Source organism: Lutra lutra, chromosome 4 (assembly GCF_902655055.1).
Source record: "Lutra lutra chromosome 4, mLutLut1.2, whole genome shotgun sequence".
Lineage (NCBI taxonomy): Eukaryota > Metazoa > Chordata > Mammalia > Carnivora > Mustelidae > Lutra > Lutra lutra.
Genome location: NC_062281.1, coordinates 112,712,147 through 112,738,508, shown reverse-complemented (window position 1 = coordinate 112,738,508; position 26,362 = coordinate 112,712,147). Strand labels below are relative to the sequence as shown.

At 38.4% G+C, this 26,362-nt stretch overlaps 1 protein-coding gene across 6 annotated transcripts in view; it reads right to left on the bottom strand.

Annotated features, from left to right (window-relative positions):
* Nucleotides 1-26,362, bottom strand: part of PLPPR5 (phospholipid phosphatase related 5) — a 121,682-nt gene that overhangs the window by 8,649 nt on the left and 86,671 nt on the right. For 2 of the 6 annotated variants that reach the window (XM_047727777.1, XM_047727778.1), the window contains exons 6-7: nucleotides 25,226-25,360; nucleotides 17,170-17,275 (exon numbers count right to left, since the gene is read on the bottom strand). In XM_047727777.1, the coding sequence (XP_047583733.1) occupies nucleotides 17,237-17,275; nucleotides 25,226-25,360 (174 nt within the window). In that variant the 3' untranslated portion in view covers nucleotides 17,170-17,236. Of the gene's footprint in view, nucleotides 1-17,167; nucleotides 17,276-25,225; nucleotides 25,361-26,362 lie in introns of those variants that run through there. The other 4 variants (XM_047727776.1, XM_047727774.1, XM_047727772.1 and 1 more) reach the window with 4 other exon arrangements.

The window sequence follows — 26,362 nt, the reverse complement described above, 5'->3', positions numbered from 1 at the left end:
TATAATGTGTAGTCCACTAAACATCCTTAGAAGGGCTATTCTGAATTGACAGCTCCTAGATCTCTATTTCTTTAGAGATACTTATTGGAACTTTATTCGTTTCCTTTGGTGGTGCCATATTTAGCCGATTTTTTGTGATCCTTGATTCTTACATCGGTATCTGTGCATTTGAATAATTGGCTCCTCCTCCAGACTCCACAGGTTTGCTCTGGCAGAGATAGTTCTTCACCAGTCACCTCAGTTTGGGTTTCTGGTTGCATCTGGTCATAGAGTCTTTGGGCAGGTGGAGCCTGCTGTCATTCCCGGCTGGTCAGGCTGAAGGCTGTATTTAGTGATGAGTGGGGTATGAATTAGGTTTCTTGCCCGGACACAGCAGAAGAAGCTCTAAAGTTGGTAAAGCTCCATTTGTTGTCTTAACGTCAGCTGACCTGGACCCCAAGTTCCCTGACCTAACAGGCCAATGGCTTTGTTCTGCAGACTACCAGCTCTGCCCGCCTGCCTCTTGTCTCTGACACTACTGAGCTGCAGAGTTTCCAGGTGTCTCTAGTCCTTCTGTGGTACCAAAGGACACTCTTTGGAGCGCCAAATAACACTTTCCACAGCAGGGGAGGTTATATCGCTCTTTCTCTGCCTGGGCAGGAGGGGGAGGGGCCCTGCAGGCTACCCTCAATTTCCCAAACAGGTTCTCCGTTTGGGAGGCATGGGGCTACCCTCAGTCTTAACTATAAATTAATCCCCCTGCCTGTACAGAGTGCAGGAGTGCACCATGCCCAGTACTGGCTTTCTATCTGGTCTGTCTGCCCACCTCTCAAGCACTGCTGGGCCACACTGCTTCCAGGAGTCGTCGCCAGCGCTTTGGGACCAAGGGGAGACTGGGGAAACCAGGCTCCAGGCAAAACTCACTTGAGGATCTGAATTAGGCAGATCCACACCCTGCCAAGTTCTGGAGTCAGAGGGCACCCTCAGTTTGGTCCTGTAGATTTGTGAATCTGCTAGTTGGTATGACTACTTGGGCAGCACTGCAGGTACGAATCTGGTCTGCGAGATCCATGTCCTGGTTGCTGCAAGCCTCTCCCTGCTTCTCTATCACACCCAGATTCCTAGGGGTTGAGTCCGCAGACTTCCCTGCAATTTCTATGGTGTGAGATCAGAACAGGGACTCCTACAAGCAACCCACAATGCTGGAGGGGGGAGGGTAGCTGGGTGTTCCTTTTGGGTTCTCTTGGCTCACTGGAGGAACTGAAGGTTCGGGGGACCTCTCCAGGTGGTGCTGGGCTGCCAGTTCCAAAGGGGCAACGGGGTCAGCATGCAGGTGCTTCTCTTGCAATGCAGTCTGTCACCGTCTACAGGACACGGGGGCGGGGGTGGGTGGGGTGGTGCGCTCCAGCTCCACCCCAGTGTTCTGTGATTCTTTCAGTGGTGTCTTAAACAGCTCTTAGTTGTTCTTGTGGTGGGGAGCAAAGTCAGGAACAACCTGTGTTCTCATCATGGTGACATCACTCCAAACATGTCCATTTTGAATTCAGGAATCTAGACTACAGACTGCAATTTCTATAGGTTGTATAAGGAATCTGACGGAACAAAGAAGTCCTTATAGGGCTTTCTCCTCCTCCTCCTCCACCTCCTTTAAAGCAACAGAGTTATGTACAAAACGACCCTCTGGAAGGGCCAATATTTATTTATTTATTTATTTATTTATTTATTTATTTTTTAAGATTTTATTTATTTATTTGACAGAGAGAGATCACAAGTAGACGGAGAGGCAGGCAGAGAGAGAGACAGAGAGAGGGAAGCAGGCTCCCTGCTGAGCAGAGAGCCCGATGCGAGACTCGATACCAGGACCCTGAGATCATGACCTGAGCCGAAGGCAGCGGCTTAACCCACTGAGCCACCCAGGCTCCCGGAAGGGCCAATATTTAAATGGATTTAGTAGTGCAGCAGGCCAAACCATGGCTGCTGAAATACTGCAGTGGAAAATTGGTATGACATAATCAATCACGCTACATATAGGGTTATGTCAAGATGTAGCATACTTGACAGCCCCAACCAATAACAGCAGCATCACAAAAGGATTTTACCACTATATTACCTGCTCCAAGTGCTTTTCATAGTAGTTTCTGTATTGACTCTTCATAAGTCAAAGACATCATGAATAGAATTTCATGTAATGAATGCATACCGTGAGATTTCTTCCATGTGTATGTGGGTCTTTTCAAGTTAAAGTGTCTTAACTAGTTAAAACACTTTAAAAATGTGTGTGAAGAAATAAAAACTCATTTTCAATGAATTTAGGCATATCAAACCAGAAGTAGGAGAATGCCATTGACTAATGCTTATTGGCATTATTTTCCAGGACTGACCCACTTAAACCTAGAGAAAAACAGTATCAGAAGGAATCAGTGGTGAGCAGAACATGCTGCTAACATTTTCTGCTAACTACCAAGAACACCCTAGAAACTGTAATTTCTCACTTTATAAATGCCTGATGAACGGGCTCTCTGCTCAGCAGGGAGCCTGCTTTCCTTCCCCTCTCTCTGCCTGCCTCTCTGCCTACTTGTGATCTCTGTCTGTGCAAATAAATAAATAAATCTTTAAAAAAAATGCCTGATGAAAATGTTGGGGAACTTGGCAACTCATCTCTGTGTTTTCTTGATTTTCTCTTACAAAAGCACAAGCATGGTTTTAGGACAAAAAAGATTGTCAAAGTTTTATAATGCACTTTGATGGAATAAAAACCACCAGAACTGCTGAAACAGTACAACACAGTTTTCCTTCCAGGGGCCCCATGGGGACTTGACACCTGTGGACTGAGGAAAAACAATCTGACATACAGTGTCTCAGTTTAAACCTCTGGACAGGACGTAGCACATAGTGATTTCTGGAAAGATGTTAAGAAAGAAATTAAAGATTAATCAGTCAGTGGCAGTGGTGGGTAGGGAAGGAGTGAAAAAGTGACAACGGACATACAGGAAAGGAGACAAAAGAGAGAAAATGGATGGTGTTCTGAAGGCCACTGGCCTAAGTGTCAGTGTCCCCTTGACCTAGATAAACAAGTGTCCGCATGGCTCATTCACGTTGCTGAAGATGAGCTTAAGTGAAGGAGACAACCACCACCTTGGAAGGTAGAACTGAAATACTAAAAGACCTTGATAGAACAGGAAAAGTATCGGAAACAAATGACTAATAATCGATATAAAGCAGGACAGAAGCAGAGGAAAAGCCAAGAGACAAGGAAGGGCAAGCTAAGGAGAGTGACCAAGAAGGTACAGTGACTGGAGGGCAACCTGTAAGTTAGCATCTCAACTCGGGAAAGAGGGTTGCTAATAATACACAAGGGACAACAGACTGAAATGGGGACTGTCCTGAATAGGGACGTAAGGACACTTTGGAAATAAAGCTTCGGGTGTGTAACTCTAATCGTGTTATGGAGAACTCGGAAATACTGGGGCCAGTATGGGCATGGAAAGTCATGTTTCAATGGCCTCTAGATTTTCCTTTCATTACCCGTTGAGTCCAAACAATATTACCCTTTCATCACGCTAAGTCATTCCCAAGTTAAACTACAGTTTCCAGACTGACTCCGTTTTTAGATCCCAAGTCTCCCACTTTTTTCCAATTAGCACCCTTTTAGTTTTGCATCACACTTAAATTTTAACTTCTGAGATTTTTTTTTTTTTTTCTATTTGACTGAAATTAGAAAGAGGCTATTTGGGGCTTATCACATAAGGTTGGCATTAGCAGGGAGCGAGAACAGATGAAAATAAAACATTAAAATGACTGTACAAAGGGAAGAGAATGTTAAGGGGAAATTTAGTAATAAGTTTTAAGTACATGAAAAGGTATACAGAGAGCATGGGGGCCATCTGTTCATTCACTTTACTGTCTAAGAGCAAATGAGGGACCCCTACACCACAGAATGAGGGAGATGGATTACTTATCTCAGGAAGATTTAAAAACCGAGATTAATTCTCTTCTAGCCTAGAGGTGATTTTCCCTGAAGGAATCTAGAGAAAGAACAAGGGTAATTATTTAAGGTCCTTACCATCCGTAAGACACTCTGATTCTATGTTATAAAAATTTCATTAGCAACACATGTAAATGCATAATTTGAAATGGCATAATTCCTATATAGAAAGTTATGGTAGTACTCACTTCCTATCTGAATTTATAAAAAGCTAGAAATGCATTTATTATTTTCTGGTCACCTGTCTTGAGAAATGGACTTCTTATGAAGCAAACCAGGTAACAGAGGTTTGTCCTTTTAATCTGGATGAATTCTTAATCTGCCAATATTAAATCCTCTTAGTAGATAATACTGCAAACATGTAGTAGGCAAACTAAAAACTCATGGATGAAAGTTGAACTTAGAGTCACACGAAGAAAGTGGTCAAATAACTGATCAGTGCTATTACTGCTTTTCGCAACTACACACAGAGGTTGAGAGTAGAGATGGCAGAGCTCGAGTCCAAAGAGTTGAAGATGAAAATGTGCTGCATCCATTAGAAAGTGTCCATTCAAGTCCACAGCAAATCAGTGTGCAAAATACCGAATCCAGTCCTTGAGTGCAGAGGTCCCATGGAAGAATAAGCATTTGTTTCTGAAAAGTAGTTTTGGATTCTTCAATTTGGTAAATTCTAAAGTCTGTAATGTCAATTTTTGAAGCTTAAAGTTCTCCATGAAAGTCTCTATTTTAGTATTTATTCTATCCTTCCCTCTGTAGAAATTAGGTTGTTATTTTTAAAAATGTTATTTAAAACAAAACTATCATCAACTTACAACAAGGCGGCGGTGACTTGTCACCTGACAAGCCATGACACTCACCAGTTCCCTTTTAAAAAAATATGGGGGAAATGCACAAAGAGCACTTCAGCTAGAAAAACAAAAAGCCATTATTATTAAGGGCTATTTGGTTGGGGAATGCCAAATTCCCATTAAGTGAAAAATCAATTTTAAAAAATTCGAAAGGTAAAATAATAACAATAACAACAATAGTCAGGTAGGTAGAGTTTTGGATGGGATAGAAACCTGCACAGAAGGACATTTTCTGTATTTGCCTTGGCTTTGCAGCCCAACTCCAATACCAGTGCGCTCTAGCGCACATACGTTTATTGCCTTAATTGAAGATGTTCACAGCGGCTTAGTCCCAATATCCAGCTGAAGAGCCTTGCCAGACAGTCTTTAAAGGACCTTCCCTGTGAATTTTCTTCTTGACCATTCTCAATAGGTTGAATTTGGGACACCTACAAAATGTGTTTTATTCGTTATTTAAATGCTTATTGAACACGGACTTATTGACTTGGACAAAGTACGAGTTTACTTCAAGTTCTATGTTGTTATATTATTAGACCAAATGCTGAGGTTAAATACTGCTCCAGTTTCTTTCTTTCAAGATGACTATAAACAGCTTTTGTGTTTTAATAGGTGGTTGCCAGCACTGGGCTTAGGTTTTTAATGCTAAACATAAAAGGAGATCTGTGCATACAATGCCTTTAGTTCAGTGATTTCTGTCTTGGGCTCTATTGGTGAGGAAGCCGTGCGGTATAGTGGACTTGCTGCCAAGTAGTATGAATGTCAAGTGTGGAAAGGTGGGCTCCATAACGATTGAAATGTTCACAAGCAATTTAAACCTTCAGAGACCCAGCTTTCTCATCAGTGAAATGGAAATAATACTATCTATTAGAATGGATTCTTGTTGAGATTAAGTGAGATTATATGCACCGAGGTCCTTGTCTCTAGTCAAACGTCTCTAATTGTCTCTAAAGGTAGGTCGACAAGATAAAAAAATAAAAGAAAAAAGAAAGGGAAAAAGTACAAAGAGAAAGAAAGCAATATATGTGTCTTGTAACTGGTTGGAATTTCACAATGCTATTGTCTACCATTCTAACATCTGCACAGACTTTAAAACCAAATGTTTCTTGTAAGATTGGTGCAAACTCATTCGGTGGAGAAACCCACCCTGAATGGCTGTGAGGTAATTTATACTATGTCGTCTGGAGAAACATTCATCTTTGATTACAAAGTGCTGCCCAAGACCCTGCTTGTGTAACAGAATACGCAGTATTTTCCCCCTAAAATATAAAATATTTTGAAGCCTGAAGAAACCTAGCATCGAGGTGTGGGATAAGGAATCAGGGTCCTATGGTAACCAACGATTCTGGTGCTGTAGAGATGCAGCCTACATTTTATCAGGGGAGGCTAGATGAAGGCCATACTCCTAAATATTGGCCCTCCATATTTTGCTAGTTGCTTCCTTTGTTCACTGTGTCCTTTGAGGAAGACAAAGTGCTCAAGAGAGAGGAGGAGTAAAAAGAGTCATGCTTGGAGTGTGTGCTCTACGACTATGTTGTCACATTCAGTTTTCCTCCTGGTAGATTGTGAAGCTGGTATTTTCAGTGAAAGAGAAACAATGTTAGGTCCGCCTGAGAAGAAATTCTAGAGAACTTCAAATTTAGGCTGTGAAACAGATTGAAAAATTCATGTTCAACAATTTCATGTTTTAAGAAGTTGGGGAGATGAAGTCATAAAAGCTGATATGTGGTAAAACCAAAGTTCTCTTGGGAAAGAAGATTGTTTTGAACCATTTCTTCCTTTACCGTGGTTCTCTGATCAGTTCAGAGTTTTACATTAGCTCAGAGTTTTGTTTCTATTCAGGAATTTCTTTTTTGTACTCTCTGGGGACAGGGGCTAAAAGCTACATTCTGAGAGAATAGTTGGTCTCCAGACAAAGGAGAACTCTCTAGGTGGCTTTCACTGATAAGCTAATTAAACCAGAGGCAGGCCGGGCTTTTCTGGGAGCATTAGCTATAGATCTTATGAAGTATTTCCAAGCCCCGAGGAGCCAAGGATATAAGGCTCTTCACAATGAATGTTTAGGATCACAAGTTCTCGATCTTGGCTGCAGGCTAGAGTCACCTGGGGGCTTTAAAAAAATACTGACACAACACCAGAGTCTTGGATTTAATTGGTCTGAGGCATGGCCTGGTCAATGGTAGTTTTAAGGCTCTCCAGATGATTCTAATGTGTAGTCAATATTGAAAACTACTGTTTCAGAAGGTCTGCAGGCCCAGCTGGGTCCAGGCCAACTGCTGGCTCTGGATCTACATCACCTGAGGTGGCTGATTGATACACTACAGATTCCCAGGCCCAAGCTTGCCTAAGTCTATTGGATCAGAATCTCTGGGCATGTATCCCAGAATTGTGCTCTTTGTGCAAATGCTATAAGTGAAGGATTCCATTTTATACCACTCTTAGAGCCACTGCCTGAAAGTGTAGTAGAGTAATTGGTTAGCAATGTAAACACTGTGAGGTATATAAAATAAATTCTTTTTAAAAAATGCTACCCATCCCGGGGCGCCTGGGTGGCTCAGTCGTTAAGCGGCTGCCTTGGTCTCAGGTCATGATTCCCAGGTCCTGGGATGGAGCCCCGAATCGGGCTCTCTGCTCAGCGGGAAGCCTGCTTCTCCCTCTCCCACTCCCCGTGCTTGTGTTTCTTCTCTCCCTGTGTCTCTCTCTGTAGAATAAATAAATAAAATCTTAAAAAAAAAAAAAAAATGCTACCATTCCTCTGGTAGAAAGAGCCCTGCCTTGAAAAGCAGTAATCCTGAATGACTCTCCCCAAAATAAAATCACTGTGTTCAAAAATTTCTGGGAATAACTGCACATTATATTCCTTGCTTAGAGCGACACCGTGTATAAAGTTGTTGAGATCCGCAGCAAAGACCTGGTCTTACCGTAACTCAGATTTTCCCAGCACAGTGCCATGAAGCTCCATGTGAGTCTATTAATATTAATGGGCTTACATACTTGGTGGATGTGGGTATCCATGTTCTCCATCTGTATTTTCTTATCTTCCCTAACTCTAATGACCTGTCCACCCCACTTGTAGCACACATTCAAGACTATATTCCCAACCATCAACCATATCAGAAGCGTAAAACCCCAATTTACCTCCTGAGTAATGCAAGGTTCCTTTGGCCATTTTTGAAATTTCCCAACCACTAATCTGTTCGCCTGCTCCAGCCCATCTTGCCCCTTCTAGATTCTATTTCTTTTACCTTCATTCTGGACCCTACCCGAACACTCTTTAATGGCACCCCTGAGTTTCTTGCCTCCATGCACTTATCTCGCCTGCCAAACAAAATCTTCATGAAAGCTGTTTCCTGCATCTGGAACATTCTTCTCTCTCCTCCTCACTTGGCTAACAGTCCTTCGGATGTCCCCTTAGAGGCTGCTGCAAGCATTGCTAAGTTTGGGTAGGTCTCCCTTTATGCCCTCCTCCAGCATAGCCATCACCACCATGTTCCATACTGGCTTGTAAGACTTTCGCCATCCCCACTAGGCTACAAGCTCAAGAGCTCTGGGAAATGTACCATAGTGCTTCTTATTTGGTATTGGTTACATGTCTCATATATTACAAATCTAATTGTAAATAAAATTTAACTATTTATAACTAATGATGATAAGAAAGGGAACTCTTCTATAAATTGTACCCAGGCCTTGTTTTATACTGGTATTTTAATCTACCCAACCAACTAGATTCCTATTTATTTCATTTCTCTTTAACTTTTTAAAATGCTTTAGATTTGCTAACTAAACACCCCAATGCCACTTGACAGAAGAATCAGAGGACAGAAGAATGGATCAAGTGCATGACAAATTCTTGTATTTAGGAGCTGATTTAAACTCCTCATTTTAAAACTTCCCTTCTTCGAGGTCACATGTTGTGTTGAGAACTGGGTGTTATATGTAAGTGATGTATCACTAAATTCTACTCTGAAACCAACAGTACACTACATGTTAAGTAACTAGAATTTAAATAAAATTTTTTTAAAAAGATAAAAATGTAAAATAAATAAATAAATGAATAAAACTTGCTTATTTTCACCAAAATCTAGATGAGCTACATCCAGATTAATTTCGGAAAAATTCAAAACCATAAGTACCATGAGACATGACACAGACACTTTGGAAAATTTCTGTAAAGGTAGATACACTTTTGTCATAAAACCACTGTCCTTATTCCTAGGTATTTATCCAAGATTTAGGAAAATATTATGTACACAAAAACCTGTACCTAAATTTTTATATCAGCTTTAATCATAATTGCGAAAACCTCAAATGTCCTTCAATTGGTGAATGGATTAAAAAATCTTGGTACATATATGACAGAATGCTACTCAGCAACAAAAAGGTGGAAAAAAAAAAACCCACTGATGTAGGTTATAATATGAATGAATCTCAAATGCATTACACCAAGTGAAAGAAGTCAGACTCTAAAGGCTACATACTGTGGGAGTCCATTTATACAACATTCTGGGAAAAGCAAAACCACAGGAACAGAAAACAGATTAGTGTTTGTAGGGGTTTTGGGGTTCAAGGAAGGGTCTGACCACCAAGGAAAAGGAAGGAACATTTTAGGGTGATGGAAATGTTCTATAACTTGATTATGGTGACGATTGTATGATGGCATGTACTTGACAAAACTCGTAAAACCAGATGCTAAAAAAAGAGAATTTTATAGGATGTAAAGAATGTCTTTAATAACCCCCTAAAATATTGAGACCATTAGCTACAATATGAACTGGAATTTGGTTTGTCAATTATTGAATTATAGCTTCGATATTTCATTGTTTCAAAGGAAAAATATAAATGTATAGGAGATATTTAAGTTATATGAATTAAATGGGGTACTACATTTATTTTTAACATATAAAATTGGTGAAGATTATTAAAAATAATATTCTCCATTGTTGGAGAGGACATAAAGATAAGAAACACACCAATAGCCTGAAGAGCACTCACCCTTTTTTCAGCATTTCCACTTCTATGAATATATCTTAAATTAATTATAATGAAACTTGAAAAGATACCTGCTTTAGAGATGTTTACCTTAGTATTGTTTATAATTATGGGAAATTGGATGTGGAAAGAATCATCTATGCCTTGAAAAGGTAATGGCTAATTTATATGAATTAGAATTTTTTCAATGTAATTATGTAATATCTTATAGCCTAATGATTTTGAGTTTTAGCTCTGAAGTGATAAATACAAAACATTTGGAAATGGAAATGGAAAATGGAAAAGACGATTCTGTATTCTTGCTTCAGAACACAGACCAGGTGTGTGACCTTGGGCAAGTTACTTAACCTTTCTATGTCTTTTTTCTCTGTAAAAGAGAAACAGGAAGATATACTTAGATGGTTTCTATAAAAAAATAAAATGAGGGTGCCTGGATGGCTCAGCTGGTTCAGTGTCTGCCTTTGGCTCAGGTCATAATCTCAGGGTCCTCAGGGTCCTCGATCTAAAGTGGAATCAAGCTCCCTGCTCAGCGGGGAGTTTGCTTCTCTCTCCCTCTTCCCCTCCTCCTGGCTCTTACTCTCTCTTGCTCTCTATCTCAAAGAAAATCAACAAAATCTTTAAAAAAAATACATAAGTAAAATGATATTTTATGTGTGAAGTTCTTTGCAGGCACATATTAAGCTCTCCTAAAGATTAACTTTTCCTCTTACGTTTGATAGGCATATTATATTTATTGGTCTATAACCATATCTTTGATAATCTGTTGATCGAGCACATATTATACTGCTCAAGGCTACAGAAGAGAACATCCAGGAAGATCTTGTACTACATATAAATCCACAAATACACTCATGGGGTCATCAAACTACTTAAGAAAGTGTTTCGGGGGTGCCTGCGTGGCTCAGAGGGTTAAGCTTCTGCCTGTGGCTCAGGTTATGATCTCAGGGTCCTGGGATCGAGTCCCACATCAGGCTCTCTGCTCAGCAGGGAGCCTGCTTTCCCCTCTCTCTGCCTGCCTCTCTGCCTACTTGTGGTCTCTCTCTGTCAAATAAATAAAATCCTAAAAAAAAAGAAAGAAAGAAAGGAAGGAAGGAAGAAAGAAAGTGTTTCCAGGGGCACCTGGGTGGCTTAGTCAGTTGTGTGTCCAACTCTTGATTTCGGGTCATGATCTCTCCTGAGATGGAGAATGGGGCAGGTGGGCAACGGGGTCTGTGCTCAGCGAAGAGTCTGCTGGAGATTCTATACCTCCACCCCCTGCCTCTGCTCATGCATGTACCCTCTCTCTCTCAAATAAATAAATAAGACTTTTTTAAAAAAGAAGAAAAAGAAAAAGCATCCAGTGATTACTGTGGTGAGATATGGATACTTTCTATCTACTTCTGTTTTGCTTGCCAGACTTTCACATTTTAAACAATATACACAAATTACTCCTTTAATAGAAACAATGAAAAATCATGGGTGTTTCATAAGACTGTATATGAGTTCATTGTTTCCTAGTTTTAGTAAAATAAAATTTTTCATTTTCTCTACAAAAAATGCTTATAGTGTCATGGTGCTCCTGATTGATTTTGAAGGCCTCCATAAGTATCTCTAGGACAGCCCACCACTCGGGAACAAATCTGAGACAAGAGGGGAATGAATGGGTGAGAGCAGTTTCCCGTGTATAACTAATTGTGTGTGCATCAGGAATGATTTTTTAATCCATCATTGTTTTATTCTCTCCTTAACTGACGACTGCAGGAATCACATAATTTAAAGATGCAGTCATCAACCCTATATATATTCACACAAATGAGATGAGGAAGCATGTTTATATTCAAAAGTAATTACTTTTGAATATAAAAGATGCTTTTATAAAAGGCCATTTAGATAATTGAAAAAAAAATCTGGCTTTTGTTCTTTGTGTAGTATATTATGATTTATAAATAGTGTGGAAAAAAAAACACTAAATATATGGGAGTATAAATAGGAAAAATGACATACGGCAAAGTAATAACAGAATTTGCTAGTTTTTCTAACCTAAAATGTTGATGCCTGTTGGAATTTTTAAGCTTCCATTCTCAATTGACTTTTAAGCAAAATTAAATTAAGCAAATGAGAACAGAGTACAGCATGTAAACACTCATTTACTTCAAATATTTTTCATAAGTGCTCAAAGCTTAGATTGAGGGAAATAATGCCTTAAATATGAATATATTTAGTTTCACTAACTATCCCAATATTCTGGTCACTAATAAAGTTGTTTTGACAAGGTCCTATATAACATTTACAATACAGTTCAGCAGTTCTGTAAAACAAAGATTTGCATTATAGAAAAGCGACTAAATCTTAAATAGTTTGCTGTAGTTATTCATGCACAGCATTTCAAAATCTCAAAGGAATTTATCACAGGGAGCACAGTAATGTATAATCATACCTGTCTTGGCAAGAAACCACTGAATTGTTTCATTATTGCTATGACACTAATGTATGAAATATTTTATAATATAATATTTTCTGCCACATGTGCTATGTTTGACATCGACAATCTGTATAAACTTTCAAGTCCATGAAATATATCTATTGGGGTTTCCTAGTCTGAGATAAGTGAAAATCCTGTTAAGGGAATCCTGTTGTTGCAGGAGGGAACTAACTTGTGTTAACCGCCTTACAATGTGCCAAGAAGTTTATTTGTGATCTGTTAATCCCAACAGTTACCCAACAAAGGAATCATTATTGTACCAGTTTTTCAGGTAAGGAGGAGTAATTTGTTTAATCCCACCTAGCTATTATGTTGTCAAAATAGGCTTCAAACTCAGGATTTCCAGCTGCAAAAGCCTGGCTCTCCAATCGTCCCCACCCCAACTCTGCCTTAATTTCAGCTCCGGCTTCTTCTTGACCCTTGGGATTTTATAATCGGCAAAACAGTAAATGTAAGGGTCAATGCATATATTTCTCTGGGTCATTGTGAATTCCCTTAGAATTTTCCTATGCCTATTATTTTCCTTTGCAGTAACCATGGGAATTAAACATGGTAATTTCCATCTGTAGTAATACACACTCATTATGACATCTCTAGATTTTTGGAACTGTCATCACTGCTTACCAAGTTCATTTATGTGATACTTCTGTTAATCAGGGTGTGCTTTTACACTATGAGCTTCTTGGTTAGTACAGGTTGGTGAAAAGTCCCTTACCTAAAATACAAAACTGTAATCTTGTAAATTATCCCTACCATTATCTTCCCTTTTGTGTTGTTGGCAGAAGGGAATTCCCTTTGATTCACTTGATTAGATGTTAACCTAAGAAAAAATAATGCCTAGGTTTAGACAGAAACAAAATTATTTTCTTGAAAAGCATCTTTTATACCTGCTTATATTCACTAAGTTAACTCTCAAAATTATCCCAAATTAGCTGTAAGTGATTATAGTGACTTAACTGCCTCAATAAAACTATGTAGATATGATTCTTAGATCAGAAATGCAACTTTTTCTATCTTATCCCATCTATCTTCATATTTATTTAAGAATTTTTTTGTTCTTTTGCTAAAGTTTTCCTTAGATTTTCTGTATAGCATCAGTTACAATCAATAATGCATATGCACACATGATTATTTGCATATGCTACCTATGCAAATGTGAATGCCAGCATTTTCCTTAGAGTGAGAATAAGCAGAGGGGAAAGGGAGAGGAAAAGGAGCAAAGTGCTCAGTGCTTTGCTGCTGTGATGAATGCAACTTGACTCAGGAGGATCCCTGGAAGGAATGTCAGTGTACTCCTTATTCATTAGTTATAGACAAAAAAAAAATCTCTGAGGAGATAACAGGGAAATGACACAGATGAAAGGTCAGCATGTTTCTGGGGGTGGGGGTAGGCGAACAGTTTTCTTAGTGACAGCTTGGCTAGCAGTTAGCCCTTTTCTACTGTAAATCATTGGGATAGTTAGATAACCCCTGCTATAGACTGAATGTTCAATGTTGAAACCTAATCCCCAGTGTGATGGTGTTTGGAAGTAAGGTCTTTGGGGGTGGGGTGGGGGCATTATTAGGTCATGAGGGTGGGGCCCTCATGAATGGGACTAGTGCCTCATAAAAAAGACCCAAGAGAGCTCCCTCACTCTTTCTGCCATGTGAGAACACTGGAAACGGGTCCTCGCCAAGCACTAAGTTTGCTGATATCTTGATCTTGAACTTCCCAGGTGCTAGATCTTTGAGAAATAAATATCTATTGTTGATTAGCCCCCCAATCTATGGCACTTTGTTAAAGCAGCCTGAACAGACTTTAATCAGAATCAGCATCTGACTGAATCAGACCTCGCTAAAGGATCCCTGGCCAGTCAAACTGACATGACATGCCTCTATTGAGATCTAGTCTATGTCATCTTTATCATTTATCTGGATTTTTACAATAACCTTGCAGATTGGCTTCTGTTTTGCTCCATTGCTATTCTCCTTTAATTCATTCTTTATTCTAAACGTTCCACTTTCTTTCTTAAACTACTTAATGGCTCCCCACTGCTTACAGGTTAAGAACCAACTCTGTAAGCATCCCATAAAAGACTCTTCATGAATTTTCATGAAAAGCGACAGAAACTTTGAAAAGATAAACAATATTGACAAACCTTTAGCTAGACTCACCAAGAAAAAAAAGTAGAGGGCTCAAATAAATAAAATCAGAAGTGAAAGAGATGTTTTAACTGATACCACAAAAATACAATGGATCATAAGGGACTCCTATGAACAATTGAACACCAATAAATTGAATAACCTAAAATAAATGGATAAACTCCTAGAAATATACAACCTTCCAAGACTGAATGATGAAAAAATAGAAAATCTTACTAGTAAGGAGGTTAAATCAGTAATCTTCTTACCTCCCCCACAAAAAAGTTTAGGGCCAGAATGCTTCACAGGTGAATTCTAGCAAACAGTTTAAAAAGAATACCAATTCTTCTCAAACTCCAAAAAAATAGAAGAGGGAAGAACACTTCCAAACATACTTTGCAAGGCCAGCATTACATTCTGATACCAAAACCAAAAAGGATACCAAAGGCAAAGAAAATTAGTGATGATGAACATGAATGCAGATGCAGAAATCCTCAACACAATCATAGCAAAACAATTTTAACAACACATTACAAGGATAATTCAGCACAATCAAGTTGGGTTTATTTCAGGGATGCAAGGATTCTTCGATATCCACAAGTCAATCAGTGTGATATACCACATTAACAAAATGAAAGATAAAAATCATATCATAATCTCAATAGATATGTAAAAAGCATTTGGCAAAATTAAACATCAATTTATGATTAAAAATTCTCAACAAAGTGGGTATAGAGTGAACCCATCTCAATATAATAAAGGCCATATATGACAAGCCCATAGCTAACATACTCAGTGGAGAAAAGCTAAAAGCTTTTCCTCTAAGATCAGGAACAAGATAAGGATGCCATTGTGACCACTTTCATTCAACATAGTATTGGAAGTCTTAGCTAGGGCAATTAGGGGAAAAAAAAAAAAAGAACAAGAAGAAAAAAAAAAAAAGAAAAAAAAAAAGAAAGAAAAGAAACCAAAAGGCATCCAAATTGAAAAAGAAGTAGTAAAACTTTCACTATTTGCAGATGACATAATGTCATATATAGAAAAACCCAAAGAATCCACCAAAAAAACTCTTAGGACTAATAAACAAATTCAGTAAGACTGCAAGATACAAAATCAATATACAAAAATCCATTGCATTTCTATATACTGATAACAAACTATTAGAAAAAAATTAAGAAACAATCACACTTACAATTGTATCAAAAAGAATACAACACTTGGGATTAAAATTGATCAAGGAGGAAAGACCTGTACACTGAAAACTGCAAGATGCTGATGAAAGAAACTGAAGAAAACAGAAATAAATGAAAGGATATTCCATGTTCATGGATTAGAAGATCAATACTGTTAAAATACCCATACTATCCAAACGATTTCCAGATTCAGTGCAGTCCTTATCAAAATTCCATTTAAAAAAATATTTATTTATTTGAGAGAGAGAGAAAGCACGAGTAGAGAGAGAGGAGCAGCAAGAGAGGGAGAGGTAGACTCCCTGCTGAACAGGGAGCCTGACATAGGGCTCAATCCCCAGACCCTGAGATCATGATCTGCGCATAAGGCAGCTGCTTAACTGACTGAACCACTCAGGCATCCCCTTATCAAAATTCCAGTGGCATTTTTCACAGAAACAGAACAAACAATCCCAAAATTTGTATGGAAACACAAGATTCTGAATAGCCAAAGCAATCTTGAGAAAGAACAAAGCTGGAGGTATTACACTCTCTGGTTTTAAACTATATTAAAAAAAAAAAAATATTGGGACGCCTGGGTGGCTCAGTGGGTGAAGCTGCTGCCTTTGGCTCAGGTCATGATCCCAGAGTCCTGGGATCAAGTCCTGCAACGGGCTCCTTGCTGAGCAGGGAACTTGCTTCTCTCTCCACCTCTGCCTGCCTCTCTGCCTGCTTGTGTGCTCTCTCTCTCTCTCTTCCTCTCTGACAAATAAATAAATAAATAAAATCTTAAAAAAAAAAACAAACCCAAAAACAAAAAACAAAACTATAGTTATCAAGATAGTATGGTATTAGCACAGAAATGGATACATATATCAATAGAACAGTATGGAGAGCCCAAAAATAAACTCATGAACATATGGTCAATTCATTTATGATATAGGAGGCAAGAATATGCAATAAGGAAAAGACAGTCTCTTCAGGAAATAGTGTTGTAAAAACTGGGCAGCCACACATAAAAGTAAAAGAATGAAACTGGATCAATATCTTACACCATACACAAAAATTAACTCAAAATGGATGTAAGAGTTGAATGCAAGACCCAAAACCATTAAACTTCTAGAAGAAAACATAGGCAGTAAGTTCCTTGACACAAATCTTGGTGATGATTTTTTGGATCTGACTCCAAGAGCAAAACCAACAAAAGCAAAAATAAATAACTAGAATGACATTAAACTAAAAGTGTTCTGCACTGCAAAAGAAACCATCAACAAAACAAAAAGGCAACCTACTGAATGGGAAAAAATATTTGCAAATCATATATCAGATAAGAGGTTAATATCCAAAATTTGTAAAGAAATCATACAACTCAACACCAAAAAAAAACAATCAGATGGAAAGAATGGGCAGAAAATCTGAATTTTATTTCTTCAAAGAAGATGTACAGATGGCCAACAGTACATGAAAAGATGCTCACCATCACTAAGTATCTGGGAAATTCTAATCAAAACCACATTGAGCTATTACTTCACACCTGTTAGAATGGCTATTATCAAAAGACAAGAAATAGTAAGTATTGACAAAAATGTGGAGAAAAGAGAAGAGTTGTGCACTGTTGGTGGGAATGTAAATTGGTGCAGCCACTACGGAAACAGTAGGAATATTCCTCAGAAACTTAAAAATTGAACTACCATATGATTCGGCATTTTCCCTTCCAGGTATTTACCTGAAAGAAATTAAAACAGTATAACTCGAAAAGATAGATGCACTCCCATGGTCACTGCTGCATTATTTATAAAGATATGGAAACAATCTAAGTGTCCATTGACAGATGAATGGATAAAGATGATTTGGTAAATATATATACAACAAACTATTGTTTAACCATCAATAAGAAAGAAATCTTGCCATTCGCAACAATATGGATGGACCTTGAGGGCACTATGTTAAGTAACATAAGTTATACAAGGAAAGACAAATACCATATGATCTCATTTATATGTGGGATCTGAAAACCAAAACAAAACTCATATACACAGAGAAGAGATCAGTAATTGCCAGAGGCAAGGGGTGGTGGTTGGGCAAAATGGGTGAAGGGAGTTAAAAGGTACAAACTTCGAGTTATAAAATAAGTCATGAGGACATAAAATACAGTATGATGACTATAAATAATGTGTTCATCATAAGACAAAAATTGTAACTACACGGTGGCAGGTGTTAACACATTGTGGTGATCATTTTGGGATATACACAAGTATCGAATCATTGTGCTTACACCTGAATGTACTATAATGTTATATGCTAACTTTAGCTCCATACAGGAAAGGAAAAACAAACAAAAGGGAAAAAAGGGAAAAAAGGTGACAGGGAATACTTTCCATATATTTATTTCCATTTGCATTTGATCTCTAATAATCTGCGTATTTATGAACTTTGCCATATTTCAATTAGGGTGTTTCCTATATTACAGACATCAAACTTTTGACACATGTGTTGCTGATATTTTATATTTTGTTATTGGGCTTTTATATGTTGTTTTTAATTACTTTTGATACCTTTTAAAAATGCTTCAACGTATATTTTTCTAGTTAGCAATGTCAAGAACAAAACAGTGACAGTAAGTCCCTCCTTTATAAAATCTGCAAATTATCATAATTTTACTTTTGTTGGTATTATCTTAGATGTCTGTCTCATTTTGTCATTGTTATGTTATATTCTTTTTTTATATATCTTCTCTTTAAATAAATTGTATAATTTCTGTTTTTGTTACTGTATTTACCATAGCCAATTCTAATTAATTCTTATGTAAGTGGTTTCCATTCTTTCTGCCAATTCATTCATATCATGACTTTGGCAATTTGGAAGCAACAGACTGGGATACTTGGATGATTCAGTTGGTTAAGTGTCTGCCTTCGGCTCAGGTCATGATCACAGGGCCCTGGGATCAAGTCCCACGCTGGGCTCCTTGCTCTGTGAGGAGCCTGATTCTCCTTCTGGCTGCCTCTCTCTGACAAATAAATAAAACTTTTGAAAGCTCTGTATAATGGTATGTTGCTCAGTTAGCTGGTAAGCATCTTCTGGTAATATTTCACGAGTAGCGTGATTCCTGAATTCTTGGATACCCGATATTTTATGGTTATCTTAATATTTAAATGACCTTTTCAGTGGGAATAAAATTCTTATGTAACAAACTTTCTCTTTGAAAACTCTGAAGGCATTACTCCTTTCTATTCTGGCATCTACTATTATGGAGAGAGACGTCGGAAGCCAATATGCTGTTAGTCTTGAATCGGTAACCCCAGTTTTCTGCCTTGGTGTATGTGTTAGTTTTCACTAGGTATACCATATTATAACCTCGAAAGCATAGGGGCTTCCCACAACAAATAAGTATTTCTCCCTCATACCACATGTTGGTGGTCAGGTTCTATAGATCTGCTCCAGGCTACTGGCTGGGTGCTCTTCCACTTCCTGCATATTCTCATTCTGGCGTACAGGCTAAGGGAGCAGCCCCTATTTGGAACATGGACTTTTCCTGGAAAATGGCCCAGGAGCAATAAAGTTGGGAAAAACTCTTGTCTCTACAAGTTTCTGATTGATGGGGCATAAATCAGGTTCATTCACATGTTATTGACCAAATCCAAAATAACTGGAGCAGGAAGGAGGTGGTTAATATTTGGGAACAATAATAACATCTCCCACAAAATTCATAGGACTCTATTTTTACTCTCTGGAATTTTGGTTTATTCCTGGGGTTCTATAGGATTTTAGCCAATTCTGCAACCTTGAACTTCTTTATTGGCAAAGAAACATTTTAATTGTCCTTTGGGGACATCTTTCAAACAGGATCAATTTGTATGATATTTAGTAGAAATGACTAAAATTTTACTCTATCTAGTTTTTACTCTTTATGACACAGCTATGAAGATATTAATTCTTACTTTACTCTTGCTAATATAAGGAACTGAAGTTAATGAATATGAAAATGTCTCCATCTCCACTTCCCAGGAGGAGAGTCAGACTTTTGTTTCTTGGACTCCCAAGAGTAGTTAATAGTATCTTTGTGTATTTGGAGCCATCCCGAAGCCAGTGCCACCAAAGATTTTGTCTGGGATACATGGGTCCTTGAAGGCAGGAGCCAGAAAAGGATGAGTCTGAAAAGAAGTGGTGAATCTATGAAGAAAGCTGGTTCCCTGGGGCCTTTGTGGAGTGGGAACTTTGTGGATCCTATAAGTAAGAGGCACCTGCATAAGGCTTGTGCGCAGGTTCTTAGGACAGATGGGACACGGAATGGGGATGGCTGCAGGTGTCCCAAGGGAAGCTGGACCCTGGGCATGAGGGCATGAAGGCATGGGAGCCACAGCAAAGGTCCCCATGCTCAGTTCGGCAGCGAAAAATAGACCAAGCAGGCTTAAAAGGATCCTTTTAAATCCTTGTGACTCATAAGGAGGGAGCACAGGGATTTACATTACTCTGAGAGAATCTTCCCAAGGGACTTTAGTAAATCCAAACATACTGGTAGCCAAAACGAGGAAGCATAACTAGAACCTCCTAAGAGCATAATTGTAATTACACAGTTATTCAGCAATTACTCATTATAGAAAGAAAAAGAAAGAAAAAAAAAAAAGAAAGAGGAAAGGAAGGAAGGGAGAAAGGGCAGAAGAAAGGAAGAAAGGCGGAGCCTGGGTGGCTCAGTGGGTTAAAGCTTCTGCCTTCGGCTCAGGTCAGGATCCCAGGGTCCTGGGATCGAGCCCCACATCAGGCTCTCTGCTACTCAGTCGGGAGCCTGCTTCCTCCTCTCTCTGCCTGCCTCTCTGCCTACTTGTGATCTCTGTCTGTCAAATAAATAAAATAAAATCTTAAAAAAAAAGAAAGGAAGGAAGAGAGGAAAGAACAAAGGAACAAAGAAAGGGAAAAAAAGAAAAGAAATCCAGTCTATTATCTCAGTTGCTTCCTTACATTTGTTTAAGCGTTGCTTTCAACTGGTATCTATTTCTCTATTTTTTTTCTCTCTCATCTACATGCTCTTTTCTATCTTACTAGAAAGAAATTATCTTGTATGGCAATTTGCATAACTGGCTTCCTCATACACACACGTTATATATATATCAACTTAAACAAAACAAAACAAAGCAAAACAACTTTATGGGGCACCTGGGTGGCTCAGGCAGTTAAGTGCCTGACTCTTGGTTTTGGCTCAGGTCAGGATTTCAGGGTCCTGGGATCCAGTCCCGAGACTTGATCCAAGAGCTCAAGGGCTCAGCAGGTACAGAGTCAGCTTGTGATTTGTCCCTCTCCCTCCCCCTCTGCTACCCCACCCCTGGCTCATGGGCACATGGGTGAGCTCTCTCTAGTTCTCAAATAAATAAATAAAATTAAGACAAACAAATAAAAAACCTTTACAATATGTGTTAGAAAAGTTTCCATGTCTTGATTTACCCCATCCATTTCAACTGTTTGATGGTAATAATGACTGGCAACGCTTAAGGGCTTTACAGGTTCCAGACCCTGTACTGAGTGCTTTACTGTCAGCTTATTGAACTCTCACAACATCCATCCTATGACTGAGAAAACTCACAGAGTATTTGAATAAGCGCCCAAGGTCAAAATTGTCCCAAATTCTCAGCCAGTCTACTTCCAGAACCTGTGGCCTGAAACACCGCATTACTGGATTCCATTATAGGAATGTAACATTGGCTTACTTAATCATTCCCTACTGATACACAGTTAGACTTTTATGATTTGGTATTACAAACAGCTGTAATGAAGTTACTGGCAACTTAAATATTTAGTGGACTATGAGATATGATGGGCCAGTTTTCCATAGATGATTAATTCTTTTCATAAAACCAAATGTAATGAATGTTCAGATTTACTTAGCTTTCAGAAAAATCATGACTTTTCCTCATAAACTATGGTAATTAACTATATGACAAACTCTCTATAATTAAGGGATAAATTGCTGGCATAAAAATAAAGAAGGCTGGCATGCTGTAATTTACTCTGTAGCTTACAGTTTATGAAACATGTACTTTGAACATAGGAGGTTATATAAGAACATAACTTCTAAAAGAAACCCTCTGCCTTCTCCACACAAAACTGGCAAGCAGAAAGTGATGGCTTGGCATGATATATCACGGTGCTCAAACTGCCATCCAGGTCTGCACACCAGACTTTCATACTGGACTCCCTTTTTCTCCTCTGAGGGCCAGTTTCAAGAACCCAACACCACTCTCCAATGATCAATTACTAAGATCAAATACTGGGAAGAACTTTGCATTCACTTGTTTCCCATTGTGAACTCTGATGAAAAGCAATGTATTTACTCCAAATACTCCACATTACAAAAGAAAGAGAAAGCCACTGTGGGCTTCCCTTAAATGATGGCCTTCCTCCCTTTCTGGCTGATGAGCACAAGTACATGTCCTCTCAGCAACAGAGCTCCACAGGGAAGCCCGAGATATGTCCCCAGTAGCTCGATTCAAGATCTTCGTGTGGTCTGGGTGACGCAGGAGCAGACCCTGCACCGTGCAGACAGCGTTCTGCCTGAAAACAGGATGAGAAGAGCAGGGAGCAAAGTCGGAACTCAGCAAGGCGTGTGCCAACGCCCTTCGATGGGCAAAGGGGAGAACTGAATCAGATTTTACTCCCTAACTACCGAAGTAAAAACAGCACATGAATTTGCCATGAACAAAACAATTAATGAAATTAATTGATGTACTGAAATTTTCTAGAGCCTCTAATAGAATATCTTTGTTTTCATATTTTAAAACTCATTGTAAATAAGAATAAATTTGCCTAAATTCAACAACAGGGATTTATAATCACTTTACACATAAAAGGATGTAATGGTATATCAGGATATTTGGCAATGCTGGGAGGCTACTAAAGAACGCTTATACAAATAAACATGTCAAGAAAGAGAAGACAGTGATTATTGTTCGAGTTAACCTCAGAGGTGCATAAAATGAAGGCTAATTACTACCCTGAACACTGTCTTCAAAATATGTCTAATACCTCTTCCTAAATTCTGTTGCTTTCTATTATTTCTTGAGTTAAAAAAGATCTAATTTTGTACATATTATTCAGTTTTAAACAAAATACACGTATCTGGAAATAGCACATTGTATAACTTTGCTGCTTATCGATGATGTGGACTTTCGTAAATTGCTTAACTACGTGGGAGTTTAGTTTTCTTAACTGTACGATGGAGACCCTTCGTGTAATTGGGCACCAGCGAAGCCACTGTGGAAAGGAGATGAAAACAATCCAATGGTTCAGAGAGGAAAGAAGGTTCTTTGTTTTTCAGAACTATCGAGAGCATGTCTGTGGACTGCTCCCTAAGCTCATCCAGGAACTGAGGCTGTCAAAGTGGATCCGTCATCTTAAAAAGTTAAAGATTGCTTTCAGTCATACCTTTTCCACTTGATGAGAAGGGTGAGGACGGACAGAGAGACGAGAGTCCTCAAGGGATGAACCAGAGGCTGCCCTGACCACTTCTGCTTATATCCCATTGGTCTAAACTTCGCTGCATGGTCACGCCTACCTGCAGTGGTCACTGGGAGATACAGACTATGGCTGGGCAGTGGCGGATGTAGCTAAAATTGGATTGGGGGATTCAGTTACTAAAAGGAAGAAGGCGAGAAGGGATATTGGGGGACTACGAGCAGCATTTGCCACTATAATGACACCTAGCTTTAAAAACTGGTGTAAGGAATAAAGTTACACTTTCAGTGCACAGAAGTGTATTTGTGGAATTTATGTGAGCAATCTGGATAGCACTCGACATATACTGAATGAACATTAAACGGCAGTTATTAATATTGTTATTATTATGAGGAAGATTTAGTACCTCTTTCCTCACTATAATCTTGAATTCCCTCCACAGTATCATGGTTAAGTGATAGTTTAACTATTCTTGAATCCTTATAATAAAAGGATTTTTTAAAAAAAAAAAAAAAAAGGAAATTTCATTGCTACTAAGGAAGGCATCTCATTTTGAGAAAGTTTTTCCTTCTTTCTAGACATTATTTGTCCTCTTACACCTTCTTTTCTTTCATCCTAATTGTAACCTCTGAGGTGCTGTTAGAACACATCGCATTGCTCTGCCATACAACAGTCCTTCAGATATGTATGGAAGGTTATTGCTTCTTCCATGAGTTTTCTTTCTCTCTAATCATTTTTTATTCCTTCAACAGTTTTTCATAATCCATGATTTTCAGTCCACTCACTGTCCTGGGCACATTCATTTGTACGTTTAACAAATATTTGAGTACTGACTATTTTACCGATGCCCACCTCAAAACCATGTCACCAAGGGCAGAATACGGTGTTCCAAGGTAGTGTGAGCAGAGGATACCATCGATTTCCTCATTCAGGATATTATTCTCCCTAAGTGGAACTTAAGATCATATAACTCTTGGCAGTTGTAACAGGCTGTTGACACAGGCCAGATGGTAACCTATTCTACCCTCTGATCCATTTTCATTTGTGTAGTTACCCTAGATGTACCCTATCTTCCATGAACTCCTTTTTTTTTTTTTTTAAAGATTTTATTTATTTATTTGACAGAGAGAAATCACAAGTAGGCAGAGAGGCAGGCAGAGAGAGAGGAGGAAGCAGGCTCCCTGCTGAGCAGAAAGCCCGATGCGGGGCTCGAACCCAGGACCTGGGATCATGACCTGAGCCGAAGGCAGCGGCTTAACCCACTGAGCCACCCAGGCGCCCCATGAACTCCTTTTTAAATCCAAATCCAGAACATCTGCTTTATTTCTAGTTGTTAATTGTATCTAATCTCTCAAGAACTTTTATTCTTTCAACCAATGTATTAATTATCCCTCACTGATTCATGCCATCTAAGCTCCTGATAAGCATGTAATTGATCTCTTCATCTAACGTATTGATTAAAATGTGGGTATGGACAGGGCTGATAAGAAGCCTTTAATAACCCTCTGAGCAATCATTGAACTAATTACAAATGGGCATTATTGCATCATCATTTAAGAAATATTACCCTCTCTAGTTCACAAGATAAGTTTGAGAAAAAATCTCAGGAAAAGTTTTTGTTAATACCTGGCTTCTGTGTTCATTGTCATGCCCAATGAAGTCTTAACCTGCCATTCAGAGTGCTACCTGGTCTGGCTCCATTCTGCCCAACCTGATCCTCAGGACCTCCCTGATTAGGAGAGCACGATTGCCATGATCTTTATATTAGGAGAGCATGCTGCCAGATCTTTATATAATGAGGTTCAACAAAATTTATTGAGCCCTATTATGTACTGGGCATTATTCTAAACAGTTTCTCACATAAATAGAGGATGGGAAAAGTGGAATATATATGAAAAAAATGCGTGTATTCTCAAATAAGACTACCTTATGATTTCACCCATGTGTGAGACCATGATTGCGCTATGTTCCTTATCTCAAAGTTATGGCAAAGTACAGAACATATTCCATATATAGATATTCAGCTTTTAGCACGAGGTATTCAAAGAATTATTTTCAATGTGATATGCATTTTTCTAAGATGATGTCTTTAGTGACTAAATTCTTGCTAAATACCACATTAGATTCTAAATTTGTTTCAGTAAATCAAACATGACTGTGCAGGAACTCTCAGGAATGATTATTCATTTGCTCTAGATAACAATCACATTTGAGAATTTAAATTACGAATCACCTGTACAGATGTTACCTTTTCCAAGGGACTTTCTACTCGAGGAATGCTGATCATTGGCATCTGTGCCAGATTATCCATGTGTATATGTTCATTTTCTGGTTGTCTTCCTTTGAAATTATTTACCACACACACAACCTAAAATTTCAGGAGAAAAATGCAGTTGAAGCAAAGCCACACTCCCTGTGACTATGACCCTTTTAAGTAGCTTAATAAATCTAATCACAGAAATAAAATATTAAAATTACTTAAGTATTACATATGTAACTTGACATCCAGGTTTATCTTACATAAATTTTAATAGTTATTCCAGTGCGAATGTGTTAGAGAAAGTGTATCAAATAATGTGTAGCTTAGTTAATAATGACAATTTCATTATTCCAAAATTTTCATTAAATTAGGTTGTAGTCAATGCTCAAACCAATCCTTAAATAACATCATAGCCTTATAACAATTCGTAGCAAGCTAACCTTTCCCTGATGTGGCTAACCTACAACTTAATTTAAATGCTAATTATTTCCCATTGCTTCAAGATCATTACATTCATAATAAACCCTCTACAATTGGCACTTTCCAATTTAGTAGCATCCCTTTAATTAACCTAGTTTATTGTTTATTATTGTATCCCATGTATACTTGGCATTTCAACAATAGCTTACTGAGGCTACCAGCGAAATAGAAGACCTCTTACAAAAGGAAATTGACCCTTGTTTCAATTGATTATATCCCACAGGTGACAGCATTTGAACTAAGCCAGAGGTTCTCATACTGCAGATTACAGAAAAATAAAGGCCCAGCACTGTTGAAAATGCATGTTCCTAAGCCCTCCCCTAAAGATTCTGATTTTGTGGATGAAGGATGGGGCCTACAAGCTGCCACTTTTTTGAAATACATTCCAGAAGCTTCTGAAGCAGGTGAATAATTACTTTAATAAATAGTGACTTAAACAACACAGGAAAATTACTTGCTATTATTTGCTTATATTGGAGAAGTGGAGAAGATATTCTGAGCCTTCTTTTTCTGGATTTACAGTCTATGATCAAGCCAAAATACAGAACTTACTTGCAGTTATAACCTAACATTCATTTTTTTAAAAGAATAAATGCTTAATATATAATTACACATTTACATTGTAGATTT